At 31.0% G+C, this 19,819-nt stretch overlaps 1 protein-coding gene across 12 annotated transcripts in view; it reads right to left on the reverse strand.

The window, feature by feature from the left end:
* Positions 1 to 19,819, reverse strand: part of LOC130904067 (longitudinals lacking protein, isoforms A/B/D/L) — a 593,400-nt gene that overhangs the window by 356,312 nt on the left and 217,269 nt on the right. Inside the window, exon 5 of one of the 12 annotated variants that reach the window (XM_057816603.1) lies at positions 6,059 to 7,374. The exons of the other annotated variants lie outside the window; for them this stretch is intronic. Coding sequence (XP_057672586.1) covers positions 6,302 to 7,374 — 1,073 coding nt within the window. The 3' untranslated portion in view covers positions 6,059 to 6,301. Of the gene's footprint in view, positions 1 to 6,058; positions 7,375 to 19,819 lie in introns of those variants that run through there. 12 annotated transcript variants of the gene reach the window in all.

A 19,819-nucleotide genomic window follows, 5' to 3' on the forward strand; every position in this document is an offset into this window, starting at 1 on the left:
TCAGCGAGTGCTTTTAAATCAAAACGAACTCTGTAGCTATATTAGAACCTGAGATATAGATCTTTGAATGTAGAAAAATTGCCAAAAACCTACAAAAATCCATAACTCCACATTGAATGTCCGCGCCTAGCTCCTCTCCAACTCAACCGATTTAAGTGTTCAAATACTCAAAAGATAGAAGGTATTTCAGCGAGTGCTTTTAAATCAAAACGAACTCTGTAGCTATATTAGAACCTGAGATATAGATCTTTGAATGTAGAAAAATTGCCAAAAACCTACAAAAATCCATAACTCCACATTGAATGTCCGCGCCTAGCTCCTCTCCAACTAAACCGATTTAAGTGTTCAAAAACTCAAAAGAAAGAAGGTGTTTCAGCGAGTGTTTTTAAACCAAAACGAACTCTGTAGCTATATTAGAACCTGAGATATAGATCTTTGAATATAGAAAAATTGCCAAAAACCTACAAAAATCCATAACTCCACATTGAATGTCCGCGCCTAGCTCCTCTTCAACTCAACCGATTTAAGTGTTCAAAAACTCAAAAGAAAGAAGGTGTTTCAGCGAGTGTTCTTAAACCAAAACGAAGTCTCTATTTTGAATAGAACCTGATATATTGAGGATAGAACGTGTGTATGTGAAAAACTCCCATAAGTATTGTAGAGGGGGAAATCGCATTTGAGTATAACTTTAGAATCGTGAAAATTAGATGAAATCCGATGGTTGATGGCTGATCTGTGCATCAATACCTTTCATTGAAAAAAAAAATTAAGCCAATCGGTTGGGTAGAACGCCTGAACGGACTCGGAATGGAAATCATCAATTTTTTTAATATATAAGATAAATTCGTTGTTTGTCTGTCCACCTACCGACGCGTAAGGGATGAAAAATCTGGAATTATGAGAGCCAAAGAAAACACGACTAACGACCAACAACTGGTTATAGTTATTGTGATGAACGTTTTTATTTTTTTTTGTTTTTGCCTTGTCACACCTCGTAATAGAAACAGAAAAAAAGCATTCGTAATTTTATAAATTTTGCGTGTATTTAATTTCAGTAATAACCCACCCCAACTGTCCTTCAAAGAATCATAAAGGGCGTCAAATTAATTTAAGCAAGTTGATTCACTCTACAACGTAAATATTCCATCTGGATGTGAATAAATTTACCAAAAAGGATTATCATAATATCCTTTCAAGTCTTGCTGTCCTTGTAGCTCTTCGCTGTGTTTGGTTTTGAAATGAAAATTGTATTCATAGGGACGGTGGAATTTTTTTGAACATATAAGACATTTGATACTAGGTTCTTTGCCGCATTTAAATCGTAGATGGCTATTTAGATGTTTCTTGTATTTGTATGTCGATGAGCAATGAGGACATTCAAATCGTCTTCCTGAAAGTTACAACAAATTTCAATAAGAATAAACAGAGATATATTTTACTTTTCAAAAAATCATTTTAGAGCTAACAATATCTGATTATTATAAAAAATGATTTGATGAAAAACCGAACCAAAAAAATAATGAAATTGGAGTGAGAAACAGTTTTTTTTTAACTCCATTGATTCTTCCAAACGAGAATTTTGTGAAAATTGAATTTATTATGATATTTTCAATGGAAGGAAGAATATAAAGAAGCAAACAAAAGATAAATTGAAAAAGCAGAAAAGGAAACATTTGGATAACAAAAATATTTGTTCGCGTTGGATACCGCATACAGGGCAGCTACTTTAAACAAAGCAATAATGAAAAAAAACTGGAATCCTTTGAGACACAAAGAGAAATATAGACTACCATAAAAGCCCGAACGAATACGAATTCCAGAGATTAGAAATAATCATGATAGTCGCCAACATTCGTCCGGAAATGGCACTTTAAGAAGAAGGACAATCGCTCAAAAAAAGCTCGTATCCATTGGTGCAGAGAAATGCTAAAACTCCATCTAAACAACAATCGACTGTATGGGTATTTCAAGACGAACCAAAAGCAACAAAAGTTGTTCGGGCACGAAGCACTTCAAAGCTGTTTTTTACGACATATCGCTACGTTGAATTTGGTTAGCAGGAGTGTTCGAAAAAAACAGGGTAACCAACGGAAAACGACGAATAATTCTCCACCATAACTTTGCGGGCTCTCACACATCAATCCAAAACGCCAAAACATCGAATTGGACAGTCCTTGTTTGGTATTCAATGATTTCAAAAATAAATTGCGAGTTCAATTTGTACAACTAATGCCCATTTCACACCAAACGAATCCGAATCAATCTGGATCACTCCGAATCAAGTTGAATCTGATTCGTCATCTCCACTCTATCACACCAGCTGAATCAACCTGAATCTATAAAAATCCTTTCATCTTCTTTTTGTTTTCCTTCTTTTAGTTGCTTTTGAGCTATCATGAGCAGTTGTTTTAAATGCAATAGTGTTTCGTAGTCGTCATAAATCGCACTATTTTCTTTTAAAATTAATAACTCCACGTCCATCTCGTATGGTTGTTGATTCAAGACTGATCGGACGAGGAATCTGACAGGTTGAATCAAGTGCGACCTCGATTCAAACCTGATTGAACCAGATTCGTCCGGTCTGAAGGCGGGAAAAGAGTCCCTTCACATTTAAACGGAGCGCTCGAAGCCGAATCTTGGTCAATCAGATTCAACTTGATTCGGAGTGATTCTGATTGATTCGGATTCGTTTTGGTGTGAAAGGGCCCTAAAGAAGCGGTTAATGCGTTCGAATCGGAATAGAAAAAATGCTTCGACATAAAAAAATGTATTGATCTTAATGAAGAAGCTTTTAAAAAACAATAAAACCGTATTTAATTATAATTATTTATTTTTGTGTATCTATCTCAAAACTTGAGTAGTAGCCAACGTATAATTTGTAAATAATTTGATGTCATTCTTCATTTATTGAAACACTATTTTTGTAAGAAACATTCCACATGTTCATAGAGATGAAATGAATAAACAATTTTACGCATTATAATATATTAAAATCAACTACATATCATTATAATACAACATGTCGAATTCGGCACTATACTGATAATGTTTTTTGAAGACGTGTATCTTTACATCATATTTTTGCCTTGTAGTTATAGGACAATAAGGACATTTGAATTGATTTTCTTTACAACATTCGTACCTAATATGCCTGTATAGAGTGGATTTTTGTTGATAATTTTTCCCGCAGACTGTACATTTGAATTTACCTATAACCGAAAATAATAAATAAAACACAATTGAAAGATTAACGATTTCAGTAACGGTTAAAATAAATACATTCTAGGTGGTTAACAGGAACGTAAATGAATTGAATTTCGATCTATATTACAAATACAATTAACAACCAGATATTTGTATATATTTTATCTTAAATATAAATATTGCTTTGATTGCTGTGATTCTTGATTTTTATGTGTTGATTCAACGTCCATAATCGTTTCGCCCTATAGCCACAACCCGGAAAATTGCATAGGTACGTAGCCACTTTCCCGCATTCGTATCTCAAATGTTGTATCAGACCCTTCTTTCGACTATATCTTCTGTTACATACCTCACAAAAGTAAATAGCTACAAAATACATACAATATATGAAAATCTAATAAATATATTTTTAAAAATTGCAAGTTATTTCAAAAAAATATGATAATTTATAAAACCGCGAAGATTTAAAAAAATATTATCGATTGTTTTTGGGATAAACATAATACTTTTTGGTTTTAATATCATCAGGTGTTTGTTCATTTCTATGTATTAAACTATAGTGACTTATAAGGTGATGTTTTCGTTTGGTTTTGTGATCGCAATAAATGCATTTGAACCTCGGTTCTTGACCGCATTCGTATTTAATATGGGAATTTAATGAGGTGCGATGTTGGTAATTTTTTTCGCAATTGGGGCATTGAAAGCCTGAAAACAAACACAAATTAATAGAAATTAGACCATTTATATATTTAAAATGTGGATCATGACAAAGTATATTTACTAAATAGCAATATTTTTTATCAAAAATACATCGCTTGGTGATTGGTTGCGAAACTCACGCATTTATAAGGCTGCTTCACTGTCAAATAGTAGAGTTTTCCAATAGGTACTTGACAATTTTGAATTTAGTTTCTGAACGCACCTGTCTACTTAACATCGAACTGTCACTGTCAGTTTATTCAGTAAACATAACCTTTTCATCATGGTGAAGTACACACAAGAAATTCGGAGTCGGTGGCCGCTACTTTAAAAGCGTTAACCACGATGTTCGGTCGTAATTCTCGACCTTGTAACAAGTTTAGTGAAAAAGTTTAAGTCTACATATTCGTTGTGTGATGTTGCCGTGCCAGTGAGATTACGGTTTGGCCGAAGTCTCAAGAGTTGGGCATCGCCAAGACCATTTTATGGCGAATTTTGCGTAAGGATCTTACTTTACACCCATACTCACTCAAGAATTTAAACCGATGGACCATTCGAAGCGACGTACGTTCTCCGATTGGGCCCTGGAAAAGATGCGCCAAGATGATCAATTTCATCGCAAAATCATCTTCAATGACGAAGCTCATTTCTGGCTCAATGGGTTTGTCAATAAACAAAATATGCGTATTGGGCGGGTGAAAATCCACATGTGCTTAATGAAAAACCACTTCATTCACAAAAGATAACTGTTTGGCGCGTCATAGGCCATATTTTTTTGTCGACGATAATGATCGCCACGTTACTGTGAATGGTAATCGTTATCGCGCCATGATTATCGATTATTTTTGGCCCGAATTGGAATATATGGACTTGGACAGCATATGATTTCAGCAGGACGACGCCACAAGCCACACAGCACACGTTTCAATCGATTTATTGCAAAAAAAGTTTGATGAGCGTGTTATCTCAAGAAATGACCAGTCGATTTGCCGCCTCGATCGTGCGATTTAACGCCTCTAGATTTTTTTCTTTGGGGCTCCGTCAAGTCATTGGTCTATGCTAATAAGCCGACGACGTTGGAAGAGCTCAAAGCCAGAATTGAACGCGAAATAGCAGCCGAAATGTGTGGCCGAGTCATGGAAAATTGGGTCCAACGAATCAACCGCTGCAAACGTGCCTGCGGTGACCATATGAGCAAAGTCGAGTTCCATTCATAAATGTTTTGAATGTACTTCGACCCGATAATAAAGTTTTTGAAATATCTCAAATGGTTTTCATTTTATTTTGAAAAAAAGTTGTCAAGTTCTTTGTTAACTCAGTGTAACGAAAGTAATCTAAGTTTACCCAGAAACGATTTTTGGAATCGAAGAATTTAATGATTCTTAACAGAATCAACGAAATTTTAAATACCGCAAATCTCGACTAATTAATATAAATAACTTTTATTATTATTATACTTCAATAGATATTTTTAAATTGTACTTTCCCTGATTATGAGAACATAGGTATTCGAAAGCTTAGTAATATATTAGAATTAGTACACTTTGGTTTGAAATTCCACTAAGAGAGCTCCAAATACTGATAATATGCCGCTTTACCCAAAGTTTTTTGGCATTTTTTCTAGTTTTCTGCTTGATTTTGACTTTATTTCAATCGAAAAACCCGTCTTAACACGCCGACAGATATCATAAACAGTTTATCTGGCTATTCACATGTTTATAAAGTGGTTAACAGTAAACGTTTTCCTCAGATCTTGATTTGGTTGGGAACAGAAACGTATTATGCATGTTTATTCGTGTTTCTGCTGAAAGCGTTGTATCGATCCTACTGTCTTCTGTCAGAAATTGGACTATTTTGCCACCAAGATTAAAGACATTCGTGGGATAAAGAGACTTCCATTAAAGGTAAATACCTGGGAAGTCACTAGTACTAAAATAATGTATCAAACAACCTTTTGAAATAATGCTTACGTCGTCCCAAAGGTTCAGAAAGGTGAAAGCAGAAAGAGGTGTGGCTTTAGTTGGTAAGGCACCTCCCTGAGTCCTACACATTCTATGTAAAAAGTATTTTCAATATCTTTATCATAACACAAAGGTGAACCAGTTTTCATTTCCATTTCCGTTGGTTTTTCCAAAATAGAAATAATGAACAGTCGTTTTTTTTTCAACTTTATTTTAATTGAAAGAACGACGTATAAAAACAAAAGTAAAATTCACAATATTTAAAAAAACACTTATAATATACAATAAAAAACACATTTTGAGAATTGAATGGGAGTTTTGAATGAAAATCTATTGGAAATTGTTTCTCTGGTTGGAAACAAAAATTAACAAACTATTCTGAAAAGGAAAATCAATTTTAATTCTTATTCAAGTCTCGGTAAAAACATTATTTATATTTAAATAGAGATGGCATAAGTGTGATCAGCACAATTTGTATCTTCTTCTACAAAATCATCATCGATTTCACTGAAATTCTCAAATTTTTCGATAACGTTTTCCATCGAACCAACGTTTAAATCCAATTCGGAATCATGCGCGTTAATTTCGATTACATTTTGAACGTTATCGATGTTTATATCCTCATTATTATATTCGGGAATATCATCGTCGTTATTTTCGAGCTCAACGAATAATTCTGAAGGTTCATAAGATCTGTATTTTCTCTTCGTTTGAACTGCGCAGTGTTTGCAAATAAGAATCTTTCCTTCTTTTACTATACACTCACAAATTCGCTTTCTTTTATTGGTTTTTTTCTTGGTTATTTTATTTTTTGCTTTCTGAGATGTGCTTTGGAGGTTGTTCGGTTTTATTTTTGGATTAACTATTGTTGATGGGATTATTACTTTCTGATCTTCTTCTTCTTCTTCATCATTATTTCCAGGTTTTGAATTGAAAGGTAGTAGCTTGGGAGGATTATCGTCGTATTCAGATCTTGTTATAGTTTTTTTAGTAGTTTTTTCTGACTCTAATTTAGGAATATCCAATTTTTTAGGAATATATTTGGTACGTGGCTTCTTGTTCGATACGTTGTTAGCAAAATCAGTTTTTTTCGTTTTTAAAGTTAATCTTCTATTAGATTCGATTTCTAGAAGCTTCGGTTTTCTAGTTTTATAGCGACTACACATTTTACACTCTGTCTGACCTCTTGAAATAAATCCACTACATTTCTTGCATCTTAGAGTCTTTAAAGTTTGTCCAAGTTTATTTTGATGGTATGCCACGTAATAAGGAATAGATTTTTTCTTTGGTATAGATCGATTTTCATCTTGAGATTTTTGCAGTGATTTCTTAATTGGTTTCTCCTTTTGACTAGGTAAAATATTCTTTATTTCTTGCTTGATGTTATCCATATCTTCAATTATTCTCTTCGGAGGTTGTCGTTTACGTTTTTCTTTGAAAACTCTATTCATACTAATGGTGGGAAATGGGACAGATTTTATCAGCTTCAACAAATCATCTTGATTTATTCCTAAAAACAACAATATATTATTATTCTATATAATAAAATAATAATAATTATAAGTAGATTTTATTATTTTCCATTCAATTCAAATGCTAGAAAATTGTAAGTACAATAGATATTAGATTAAAAGTAAAAGCAGCTAAAACAAAATGTTTGAAAGCAAAATAACCTCACGCTAACTAAAACAGCGTTGTCATATTTTATATCTTTATATCAGTTTTTTAATATATTCAGTAAAAGCAATAAAATTTGTTGTTGAATAAGCAAATTGATAGACACAATATGAATGATATTTATAACTTAAGACAACGGGAATTGCTGGACACGATAAAACATGTGATACGGAACGAAAGGTACCATTTACTTCAATATTTGATAAAAGGAAAGATAGAAGGAAGAAGAGGATTGGACAGGAAGAGGATGTCGTGGCTCCACAATATCAAAAATTGGTGAGGAATAAGAACCACGGGAGAATTAATTCATACCATCAGAAAAAAGATAAAATGGTTAGAAGTAATGGCAAATATCTATTAATGAATAGCGTAAGAATTGTAGCAGTTCAAATTAAGCTCTTTTATTATCCTGTATTTTGTCCAAATATTTTATCATTACTTATTTACAGTTCAATATATGTTTTTGCAGCGTCGACTATTGTCCTCAATTTCTTTATGTTCTACACGTACTCTTAGACTTTACATATCTACACTAAACCCATCCAACAAACAAGAATAGATGCGTGATCTAAGCATGATCACCACGCACCTTGATTTAATTGTGTTTATAGTATCCTCGTTTTTTATTTTAACGTTATGACATTAATTGCAATGTTGAGCAATACCGTTGAATTCCTTCTTTTGTCATCACCGTTCCATTTTCAATAATCGTTTTAACGTTTGGGGTAATTCCATTTTTCTGTCTTCTTTATAATTGTCCTCTTCTTCAGACTGTCGATTCCTGATTTGAAGTCGATCAATAGAATTTGCACACAACATTTCCTTCCATATCTATGGTTCCATTAAATCTCTTAGTCTCTCGTTTATATTTGTTTTTAGTGTTTTTTCTACACTGTATTGAGGAGACTACTACTCTTTCGTTATTGTTTCTGAATTCCATACTCTTCCCATGATTTTCCATTCACCATTTCGTCTTATTTGATTTGTTGTTTGGATTTGTTGACTATGTCATTATATTCCACTTCTGTCGAATTTTCTTCACATTCTAATATTGTACCATTATCACTTTTATCATCTTTATCATTACTGTCTTCTTCCATCGATAAATTTTTGAAAATCTGACACTATTATTTTTCTTCAATATCTGTTGAAGTTTTCTTTATTAATTGTTTCTTTATCCATGCTATTTATTTTCATTGTTAGAGAAAAAATCTTTAAGTATGGAAATTGTATTGTTCAAGAAAATTAGATTATTTTCTATTTTTGATCACGACAAAATTCAGTTTGAACGAACAAGAGAAAAATGAAAATTCCCCATGGTAAATAAAATTTATTTTGAATTTTAACGTCTAACAAATGTTTTAGAAAAATATTAAACGATATGTATCGTAAACTGTTCTTAAAATACTTAACAATTTTAGAATATCTTTCAACCCAATAAGGCACTTCACGATTATTAGGCCAATCAATTGAAAAATAATAGGATCAAAAAAATATTCTAATGAAAATATCATCGGCAAAACCATCTAGAATGAATCAACTTTTGCATAGCGAGAATAATATTTCATTCAAAGTTTAACACGTCAACTGACGGACTATCACTATTTATATAAAACATTGTCGACGTTTTGGTTCTCACTGTATGTACTAAAAATTGTTACAGCTGTAAACAAAAAATTTAAACTCAAGCCTTTTAGTATTGTTTCTAATTGTATTCTTTGCACTAATATAATTTGTACTACAGTTGAGGAAGAAATTAAAAAGAATGGTCACTAAAAATCGGGAATGGAAAGAAGAAAGTGAAAACTAAGATCAAGTAAGCGTAGAAATAAGAAATAGACGCATGAAATAGCGTCAATAGTTTTTCAAGAAAATGTATTTACTAAGAGATCATTTTTTTGTGTTTAATTTGTATTTATTAGAGGACACGCATGAAAAAAAGTTTATAATTGGAGATGAAGAAATATGCTTCCAATTCTGTTTTTTAATGAATCTGAATCTTTATCAAATAACATCAAACAAAACAGACAAAAAAACCATATTTATGAAAAAAACTGCAGATGCTAGTGCTATTAGAAATTCACAAACTCACTTCATCGAATTTTTCCATATCTTTATTTTTGATTTTACAGCTGAACCAAAATTCAATAACAACAAAACATGTTTAAAGAATTTATAGTTTGTCAGATAAACAATTGTTTTTTGAAAATAACAGCCGCGGAACAAAGTTAACAAACCGACAAACTTGGCTTTAACTTTACACTAACCTCACCTTGACTTTAAACTAAGTTCTCTAATGAAGTAGTCCCAGTACGTATCAAGTTTTTAACAAAACATTAAATTTATTTTAATCTATTAATACTTTCGCTATATAAAAATAAATCCATGATTTTGTCGAGGATTATAGATACTTTTTCTATGAATACCTATTTTGTATAAAACACGATACACATACACTGGTATGCTGAATTGTCAGCTCAAATTTGAGACGACTCGCGCATGACGTCACCCTGGAATCAGATTGTTTTCTTGTCCATTAAGATTAGGTTGAAGGTGTAAGTGTTTACTGGGTTTTTGTGATACTTTTTTGTGTTTAGCAACTATTATTATTTTCTTTTAGAGATTATATTTTCCATTATACCAATTCCTATTTTTTTTTCCAATAATTATACTTATTTTATGTTGTTGATTCATTTGTAAAATTATAAACAACAACGGTTTCAGCCTAGATGGAAATATTTAGATAATTTATGTGTTATTTATTTTATTTGATCCATCCATTTCGAAAAGGGTAGTTCCATATAATGCGAGGTGTCACAGCTTTAAAACAGTGTATACAGCATACATTTTGGTTCCAATGTGACGTCACTTTGTGCGAGAGAGATCGCGCGTGCCTGCGTCTATGTGTATCGTGGTATAAAACGTATTTTTCTCAACAATAGAAATATTATAACAAATATAATATGTATCCTAACGCCCCAATTCCAATTTAGAACAAATAACCATTTAAATTTACATATAAAAAAACTATGTAAAACAATATATATATATGTATATATAAAATATTTTCTAATAATAAGTAACATCTGGAGTTGTCACCGCTATGAATTCTTCTTGTTGAAAAAATATACATTTAAGCTTTTGGTGTCGTACCAAATTCTTTCTTTCGTAGTAATTTTTTCCACACATACAACCGAACTGACCTTTACCTCTCGGACGTCTCAAATAACCTAAAAAAATATTTTATTTCAGTAAAAATATGGTACAACGTTATCGAAGCACACAGTAACATTTACATAAAACAATTGTATATATACAATAATAGACGAAAATAAAAAATGAACAGCCTATTCGAAAATAATGAGATTTCGTCATATTAGGTCTTTTTATATTTATCTTTTTGTTTGTCCGCTATTTCGACTTTGGTTATTGCAGTTTTATTGCATTGCTGACTTTTCAATTGACTTAATACATAACTGAAATAATTTAATAGTTGTGTAAATAGTTATTTACGATTATTTTTATAAATTTAACAATGAGAACAAAATATTTTTACCCCCCTTCACCCCACGTAAAAAAATACTATAAGGTGTCATTAAATGTGTCACTTCTAATGGCAGTTGTACAAAAATGCGACATTTGGTGACGAAAGGTGTTTCAAATTTTGATTTTTAGAAACATCTTTGTTTGCTAATTAAATATATTTTTCAATTCTAAAGCTATTTATAAATGTTAACAGTAATATTACTTCTGGATGAGGCAAAACTGGTACATTGCTTGTTAGTTAAATTTTACGTAAACTCGAAGTTACTTGATTTAATACATATAAATTGAAACGAAGTCTCTGCCAGCTAGATTGTGAACGTTCACTTATTGGGAATGTGGCAATGAAACACAAAAGTAGACTAACTTTAATATATATTCCGACGTTTCGAATACTTATGTATTAATCGTCTGGGACTGAAATTATAGTCAAGTACAATGTAATAACTATGAATAAATATATAATAATAATAAAATTTACATATAATAATTAATTAAGATTTACGGCGGTTTAAAAATTTGTTAATTCTCGTAAAAACATTGGGTTTAAAAATTCAATATTCAGAATGACGCAGTTTTTTTGCCCTATATAGCTGATCTCCCCCATGCAATTAGCCTGTTTTCCTCTTTCTTATTCATGATTCAACATCACCATATAATACCGTAGGTTGTATAACTGTCCAGTAAATTCTCAGCCCCACTACCTTTGAGATATCTTTAGACCTTAATAGGTTTCCTAGAACTCCAGCTGGTTTATTTTATTTACTTGTTACCGTCACTACATACAAACTCTTGTACTTTATCGAACCGGAACTCCTTGTCGTTATTTTTAATTGGTTGTAATTGTAATACAATAAAATAATTTACCAAATGCTTGGAATTAAATGCTTTATTAAGTAAATATTTTAAACAAACGGGTGTGCGTTTTCTTGTATGATAGGAAAAAGATATCTGCCGCGATCGCTTAATACTAATTAAAAGCTCGCTAAAGAAAATTCACAAATTAATGGATATATTAGAGCGTAATCCGAAGATACCACAGTCAAATAGTCCTTGTACATTCATTACAGGGATAGTAAACCATAATATAAGTTTAGTAGAAATAAAATGACCCTCAAGTGCTAAAACTTGATTTATAATTCTAAATTAATAATAAAAAACAATAAAACATTATTCATGTTGTATGGCAATGTCTATATAGAAAATATTTTTGAATGTGCATACCATTTCTGGTGTAATAATATTAAGTCTGTTTATTTACTTACTTTCTACGTCACACTCAGTCATGTGACAACAAATGCGTTTTGTCGCGTCATTTAGGTGTTTAATTTTATTTATTTTGTAATGTACCGTTTGAAAAAAATTAAAAAATGGTGTGTGATTGAGAACGATATACTAAACGTAGTTAAGGTATAAAAAAAGTAGGCAAGGACCCTATTGCCATTCTGTTGATAATAATTATAATTTTATCGATACATTTGGGATATTTGAGGTTCTGGAAACCAAGATAAGAGATTGGAAAAATTCATCAGAATAATAAATTTATTAATGCATCTAAATGTTCTTGATTTTAGGTCTTCTCTGTTCTAAAATTAGTTTTTTCAATAATTTTAGGAAGAAATACAAAATTATTAAATAAAACTAGTTTTAAAACAGAACATTTAGATACATTAATATATCAAAAGGTCGAAAAAATAAGAAATTAAGGAAATTTAATAAATTTATTATAGTTTTCTTCTTATTTCTGTATATTCATTTATTTAGAATTATTCTATATCACATAATATCTCAACCGAGCAACAGGAAGTTTGTTATGACAAATAGTTTCAATATGAAACAATAATTTTTTATTTAAAAAAGCTTTTAGGGTATTTTGATTTATTCAGTTTTTTAGAGAAATCGCTTGAGATAGATTCACAGCCTTACAAGCTAAACAGATTTCATTCTAGCTCGATAAAAATGTCAGCTAGTCATATTATTACATCTTTGAAGAATTTGGACAATAATACGAAGGCAATTTGGTTGTTGATTTCAGAACTGATGTACTGGGAACTATTAACTACAGAAAGCCAAATGTATGGTGACAAATAAACAGCAGACAACAACATTATGCTAGATATTGAAAGTCTAAATCAGTCTATGAAGAAACTTAGAAGTGTTTATAACCACGTCTTTCAAAATCAGTACACATGATATGATTTAGATTATATTCCAGTGACAGAAAATCATAAGACTGACGATTGGTAGATTGGAAATCTTCAGAGCTTGGTACGAATAGGAAGAATCAAAAGAAGATGATGGTAGTTAGAAAAAATTAAACGTTGAGGATAAGTGAAATTTGTTTTCAACATATCAAACAAGTAACTATGAACTTTCTATCTTTTCAGTATTCTAGATTAAATATTAATTATCAGATTCTGCCATTTGCTTGGTTGGATAATTTAATTCCACTAATAATAATAGTGAAATCAATTTAACTTGTCAAGATTGTCAATTTGAATTATCGACTTTCTTCTTTTGGGTTCTTTGGACATAAATTTTAGCAGCTCCAGAAGTCCATTCTTCGCGATGCTTCACCATGATGTGTTTTCTCAAATTTCCTCTCAATTTTGCTTTATACGGGCAATAAACGCAAATGAACTGCGGTTCCTTTTGGCATTCGAATCGTTCGTGTTTCCTCAAAGATCTAGAATGTTTGTAAGAATTTCCACAAGTCTCGCAAACGAAAAATCCTGAAATTCACGATTACATTCAATTGAAACATTTAGAATTCGATATAAAAATAATTATACATTGTTACTCAATGATTTTATCAAATTTTTATGAAGTGATGATGTAAAATTTGAAACAGTATGAGATAACGAATACCCACGAATACAGGGTCTTCGATTATTAAAATATTTTTACTCTTACTTCACATTTAAATAATGTATATTACTACAAAGTTACAGTTTGAAGAAAATAGTGGTACTGAAGTAGTAGAATTCACTATAAAATTGTCTTTTCTCTCTGATTATGTAGTAATATATGTATTCCTATTAAATTTTGGATAAAAGAATGTCTATTTTTCATGGATTCCACTTCGGAATCCACGATCTGCCGGTCAATCACATATTTCATATTTTAGGAATGTGCGGGCCGTATAAAGACGTAACCCTCTATATAAGACACAATTTAAAATGTCAAATATCAATATCTGTCGTTAGTTTCTTCATATACCTGATACACCCCTTCCTTTTTATCTCTTCATTCTGCCTTAGGAAGAGTTTTTTATCGCTGATGACACGGGGATCTTTGAGAATGTGGTTGCACCTGTCATTCCAATGGGATTGGAGAGTTTCTTTTTTTAATTATAATTTTATGTTATTTTTCATCAATACTTACAATAAGCTGAGTAATGAGCTGAAGTTATAAAGGAAAAAAGGTAAAACCTAGGAATTTCTGAACAGTGCGACGCTGCATTCGATTCGAGGCAGCCTCAGGAAAGTTTGTGTATGAAAATTTTATTAGTTATCGTCGATATTTCACGACAAAAAAGGTCTACGAGGTACCTGGTACCCAATGTGGCCGATATCTACGACGTCTCCCGGAGCCCCGCGGGAGTATATACATCCTGGATGGTTTTCGAGATCGCTGAATACGAATATCACGAAGGCGATGGACTGCGAGATAGCTGGTGCCCGGAGTTGCCGATTTATACGTCGTCTACTGGAGCCCTGTGGATATCCGTGATGAAATAGGCCAAATATATACATCCTGTGGATTTTCGAGTGTGCTGAGGACGAATATCATAACGACGACGACCTGGTATCGATGTCGTCTTAATAAGCTTGCAAAAAGTTTATTTAGAAGTACAAATGGGCCAGATTAACTATATTCATTGATTAACTCAAAGTTATCCCGCAATCCTCAATAAAGAGAGCCTCGTACACTATTTTTCTCATGATATTCGCGTGTTCAACGACCTCAGAAACATCTAGGATTTATAATTTGGCCAGTTTCATAACGAATTTTTACGAGGAGTCAGGAGATGACGTACGAACCACTCACCCCGGGCACCAAGAAATTCCCGAGTAGTGAAATTGAACTCATTTCCGGCAATATTTTCCATGTTATAAATTTTTCATTTTGGGTTAATTCGAGACATCGCAATTTTGATTTTTGTTTACCAATTCTACCAATTGTAGCATCTTGATCCGTCTTACTGCTCAGAAATTCCTAAGTTTTATGCTTTCTTTACTCGACTTTTGGCAATTTTGGGGGGAAAACTCAATTTTCATTCAAGTAACATAAATTTAATGGAATATTCTTTGTTTTTTCAGGTTTCAAAAAATGTTTGAAACAATTATAATCACAGATTTGTTCTCAATTGACAAGAAATGTTTGTTGTTGGCTTCAGTTAAATATAAAATCTCCCCACAGTTGCGTGGAATATTCTGAAAAATATCAGAATTATTCAAGGAAATGATAAAAATTTCACAATTCACCAAAGAAATTTGAAATATCGGAAAGAAAAACTACTTTTTTGTTGAACGTTTATTGCCAAATAAAGAGCATATTAGCTAAAATCCATAATAAAAAAAAACAAAAAATGGTGAAAAAATAAAATAACTAAGTAACAACTAAAAGGAGAAAAATTAGAAAAAAAAGCAGAATCTTTTAAGAGTTTTAGTTTGAGGTAATATATCAGAAAAATATTTTTAAAAAACACGTTTTTTTGAAATCAAAACAAAATATTCATTTTTCATTAAATAAACTAATCTCAATAAAGTTTTTCCAGACTTAGTTCGTCTATTTAACAAAAATATTCGAATTGGTCTAACTTAACTTGAAAATCTCTATCACATCTAGTAAAAATCCCCACACCTTTCCTTTTGGCGATCCCTACAAATAAAAAATATTTTAATTTTACAACTAATCTAACATTTATCAACAATTATCTGTTTCTACTACCAGATATGATCTAAATACTACAATTCTACATTTGTAAAGGTAAATAATAAATCAAGTCGCAGTATCTAAAAAAATATATTTATTTTTACAAATTAGCATCTAGTAACAATCCATGTTTAAAATATTGAATGAGATATATCTACCGATCCCCTTAAAAATAAATCATAAATTTTGAAATGGTTACATCTCAGAATCAAAATTCTTGTGCCGAACTCAAACTTTTTTGGTTAATGTTCTGAGGAAAGGCAAAAAACTCGCATCTGAATTTTTTTAAATCAATTTTTAGTTATTTATCAATTGGTAATATTTTTTTACACCATCAGAGATTCCAACGAACAACTTATTAAACCTACTTATTAGAAAAAGTGAGAATCTTTCAATATTACGTTAAAATAAGGTCCAAAAATAAATATTTCGAATAAAATAAATTAAAATGTGTTTGGGACAAAATAAGGTGATTTTTCTTAAAAAAAAACCTTTTTTTGTGAAAGATACAAATTAAAAACCAAAAACTTTGTTAACTCAATTATTCATAAACCGTTATTATTTTAAAAAACTCGCCCCCTTTCATTTCCCCACCTGAAATCGCCAGAAAATTATTTTTCTTTTCATTATATTATCTTTTTCGTTGTGTTTCACCCTACTATTATTTTTTCACTTTTTATTATTTTTAAAGGCTTCAGCCATGGCCTACATGCTGGTTCTGTATGTGTATGAGATGGTTTTTTATTTTGTCTATGGAATAATTACCATGGCAAAGAAAGAAAAATCGATTTTATCACTTATCACAATAATGAGCTTTGTTTTCGTCAAATAATTGATTGTTTATTCATATTTTCTTTCAGGTTAAAATATACTAATTACATCAATGGGGATGCGATATAAATTCTACTGGATTTTACAATCGAATAGTTTAAAATAATACTTGATAAAATTCTATAAATGTAAAAAACAATTTATCTAGTCTACATCCTACTTATATAATTTTTTTTGTTCATATCGAAAATCCAACTAATTATTTATTCTAAAAACATTATAAAGTAAGTTATTGTTAACTTAATAAATATTATGTTATTGTTTAAGTCGCAATACAAGTTTGATGTCATACATCTTACCAAATATTAAATAAAAATACAAATTAATCTAAACATAAAATTCAAATATTGTTAATGTTAATATTTCCATCCTTAAACACTACAGATAATAATGAAATCATTAAATTAATCAATAATGAGTATTTGCAAGAAGTCATCAAAGCGATTATCAAAAAAGAAGAAAAAATTTGAATTAATAAACACAAATTGTTCTTTATACAACTTGTTGAAACTTTCTACAAGTTAATTAGGAACAACTAAACCTAGGTTCAGGTTGATAAAACTTAACAGGAAACAGTTTAACTTAGGATCAGTTTACTAAAACTTCGAAGAAGCCTAGTTAGAAACAATTTAACCTAGGTTAAGTATAGTAAAAATTTAGAAATAGAAGTTGACTGGAAATAATTCAACCTAGGATCGTTTTAGTACAACTAACAAAAGCTCTAAATAGAAACAATTTAATCCAAGTTGAGTGTGGTAAAATACGAGAAAAGTTAACTGAAAATATTTCAATCTAGAACCTCTGAGAAGAAGCCTAGCTAGAAACAATTTAACCTAGGTTCAGTTTAATAAAACTCAATAGAAGTTGACTGGAAACAATTCAATTTATAATCGATTTAATGTTATTGACAATAAGTTTAACTAGACTCAATTCAATCCAAGTTCAATGTGATAAAATTCGATAGAAGTTGACTGGAAACAATTCAACCTATGATCGGTTCAATGGAACCTACAAAAAGCCTAACTAGAAACAATTTAATCCAAGTTGAGTGTGGTAAAATACGAGAAAAGTTAACTGAAAATATTTCAATCTAGAACCTCTGAGAAGAAGCCTAGCTAGAAACAATTTAACCTAGGTTCAGTTTAATAAAACTCAATAGAAGTTGACTGGAAACAATTCAATTTATAATCGATTTAATGATATTGACAATAAGTTTAACTAGACTCAATTCAATCCAAGTTCAATGTGATAAAATTCGATAGAAGTTGACTGGAAACAATTCAACCTATGATCGGTTCAATGGAACCTACAAAAAGCCTAACTAGAAACAATTTAATCCAAGTTGAGTGTGGTAAAATACGAGAAAAGTTAACTGAAAATATTTCAATCTAGAACCTCTGAGAAGAAGCCTAGCTAGAAACAATTTAACCTAGGTTCAGTTTAATAAAACCCAATAGAAGTTGACTGGAAACAATTCAATTTATAATCGATTTAATGATATTGACAAGAAGTTTAACTAGACTCAATTCAATCCAAGTTCAATGTGATAAAATTCGATAGAAGTTGACTGGAAACAATTCAACCTATGATCGGTTCAATGGAACCTACAAAAAGCCTAACTAGAAACAATTTAATCCAAGTTGAGTGTGGTAAAATACGAGAAAAGTTAACTGAAAATATTTCAATCTAGAACCTCTGAGAAGAAGCCTAGCTAGAAACAATTTAACCTAGGTTCAGTTTAATAAAACTCAATAGAAGTTGACTGGAAACAATTCAATTTATAATCGATTTAATGATATTGACAATAAGTTTAACTAGACTCAATTCAATCCAAGTTCAATGTGATAAAATTCGATAGAAGTTGACTGGAAACAATTCAACCTATGATCGGTTCAATGGAACCTACAAAAAGCCTAACTAGAAACAATTTCTGTCAATCTCAGTGTATTGAAGCTTGAAAAAAGTTAACCAAAAACGGTTCAACTTAGTGTCGTTTGAAATAAGACCAAAAAGGAGTCTAGTGAGAAACAATTCAACCCAGGTTCAGTTTGACTGACAATAGAAGTTGACTGGAAATAATTCAACCTAGGATCGGTTTAGTACAACTAACAAAAACTCTAATTAGAAATTCAATCCAAGTTCAGTGTAGTAAAAGTTAATTGGAAGCAGTTGAACTGCTTCATCGGTTTACTAAAACTATGTACAAGCTGATTGGATACAGCTCAGAAAGATGGGTTTAGTAAAACTGACAAGAGCTCTAACTAAAAACAATTTAACCCAAGTTCATTGTAGCGAAACTTGAGACAAATCAACTGGGAAAATTTCAATCCAGAATCGGTTTAGTCAAACTGAGAGAAATTCTAGCTAGAAACAATTTAATCTCGATGGAAAATTCATTTCTAAACATATTACAGAAGAGGAAAAGTTTAGGCTTGTGACATATCGTTTGAAAGGTTTTCTCATTTTCTATTCGAAAATAAAATAATACTAAAATTCGCTATAATCTACCTATGAAGATAAAACCTGCACATAACGAAAAGTAACTTAATTTTGGTAGCGTGTTTATCTTAAGAAACAATTAGTGAAGTAGAAAAACAGTTTTGCAAGAGATGAAATTCTACTACATTCAATGATAGCCATTTCACATTGAAGAATGTCAATTTATAATTTGACGTTTCGAGATTTTTCATGAATATTTACAGTAACCACAAACGATTTAACTTTAATAACAAAAACAAAGAAGGAAATGGGAAAAGCATTTTATAAACTAGAAGAGTCAATGAAGCAGGAGGTACAAGAAAGAGAAGAAAGACCAACGAAAAAAATAGTTGGATGCATTTTTAAAGGAGAGGTAGAACCGAAAACTGTTGGAAAAGAAATATAAATCCTGGTCCTTACATATATATGTTTGTAGCGTAACCTAAATGAATTTATTCCTTTTTTTGTATAAACATACACACGATGTT

Source organism: Diorhabda carinulata, chromosome 2 (genome assembly GCF_026250575.1).
Source record: "Diorhabda carinulata isolate Delta chromosome 2, icDioCari1.1, whole genome shotgun sequence".
Classification (NCBI taxonomy): Eukaryota; Metazoa; Arthropoda; class Insecta; order Coleoptera; family Chrysomelidae; genus Diorhabda; species Diorhabda carinulata.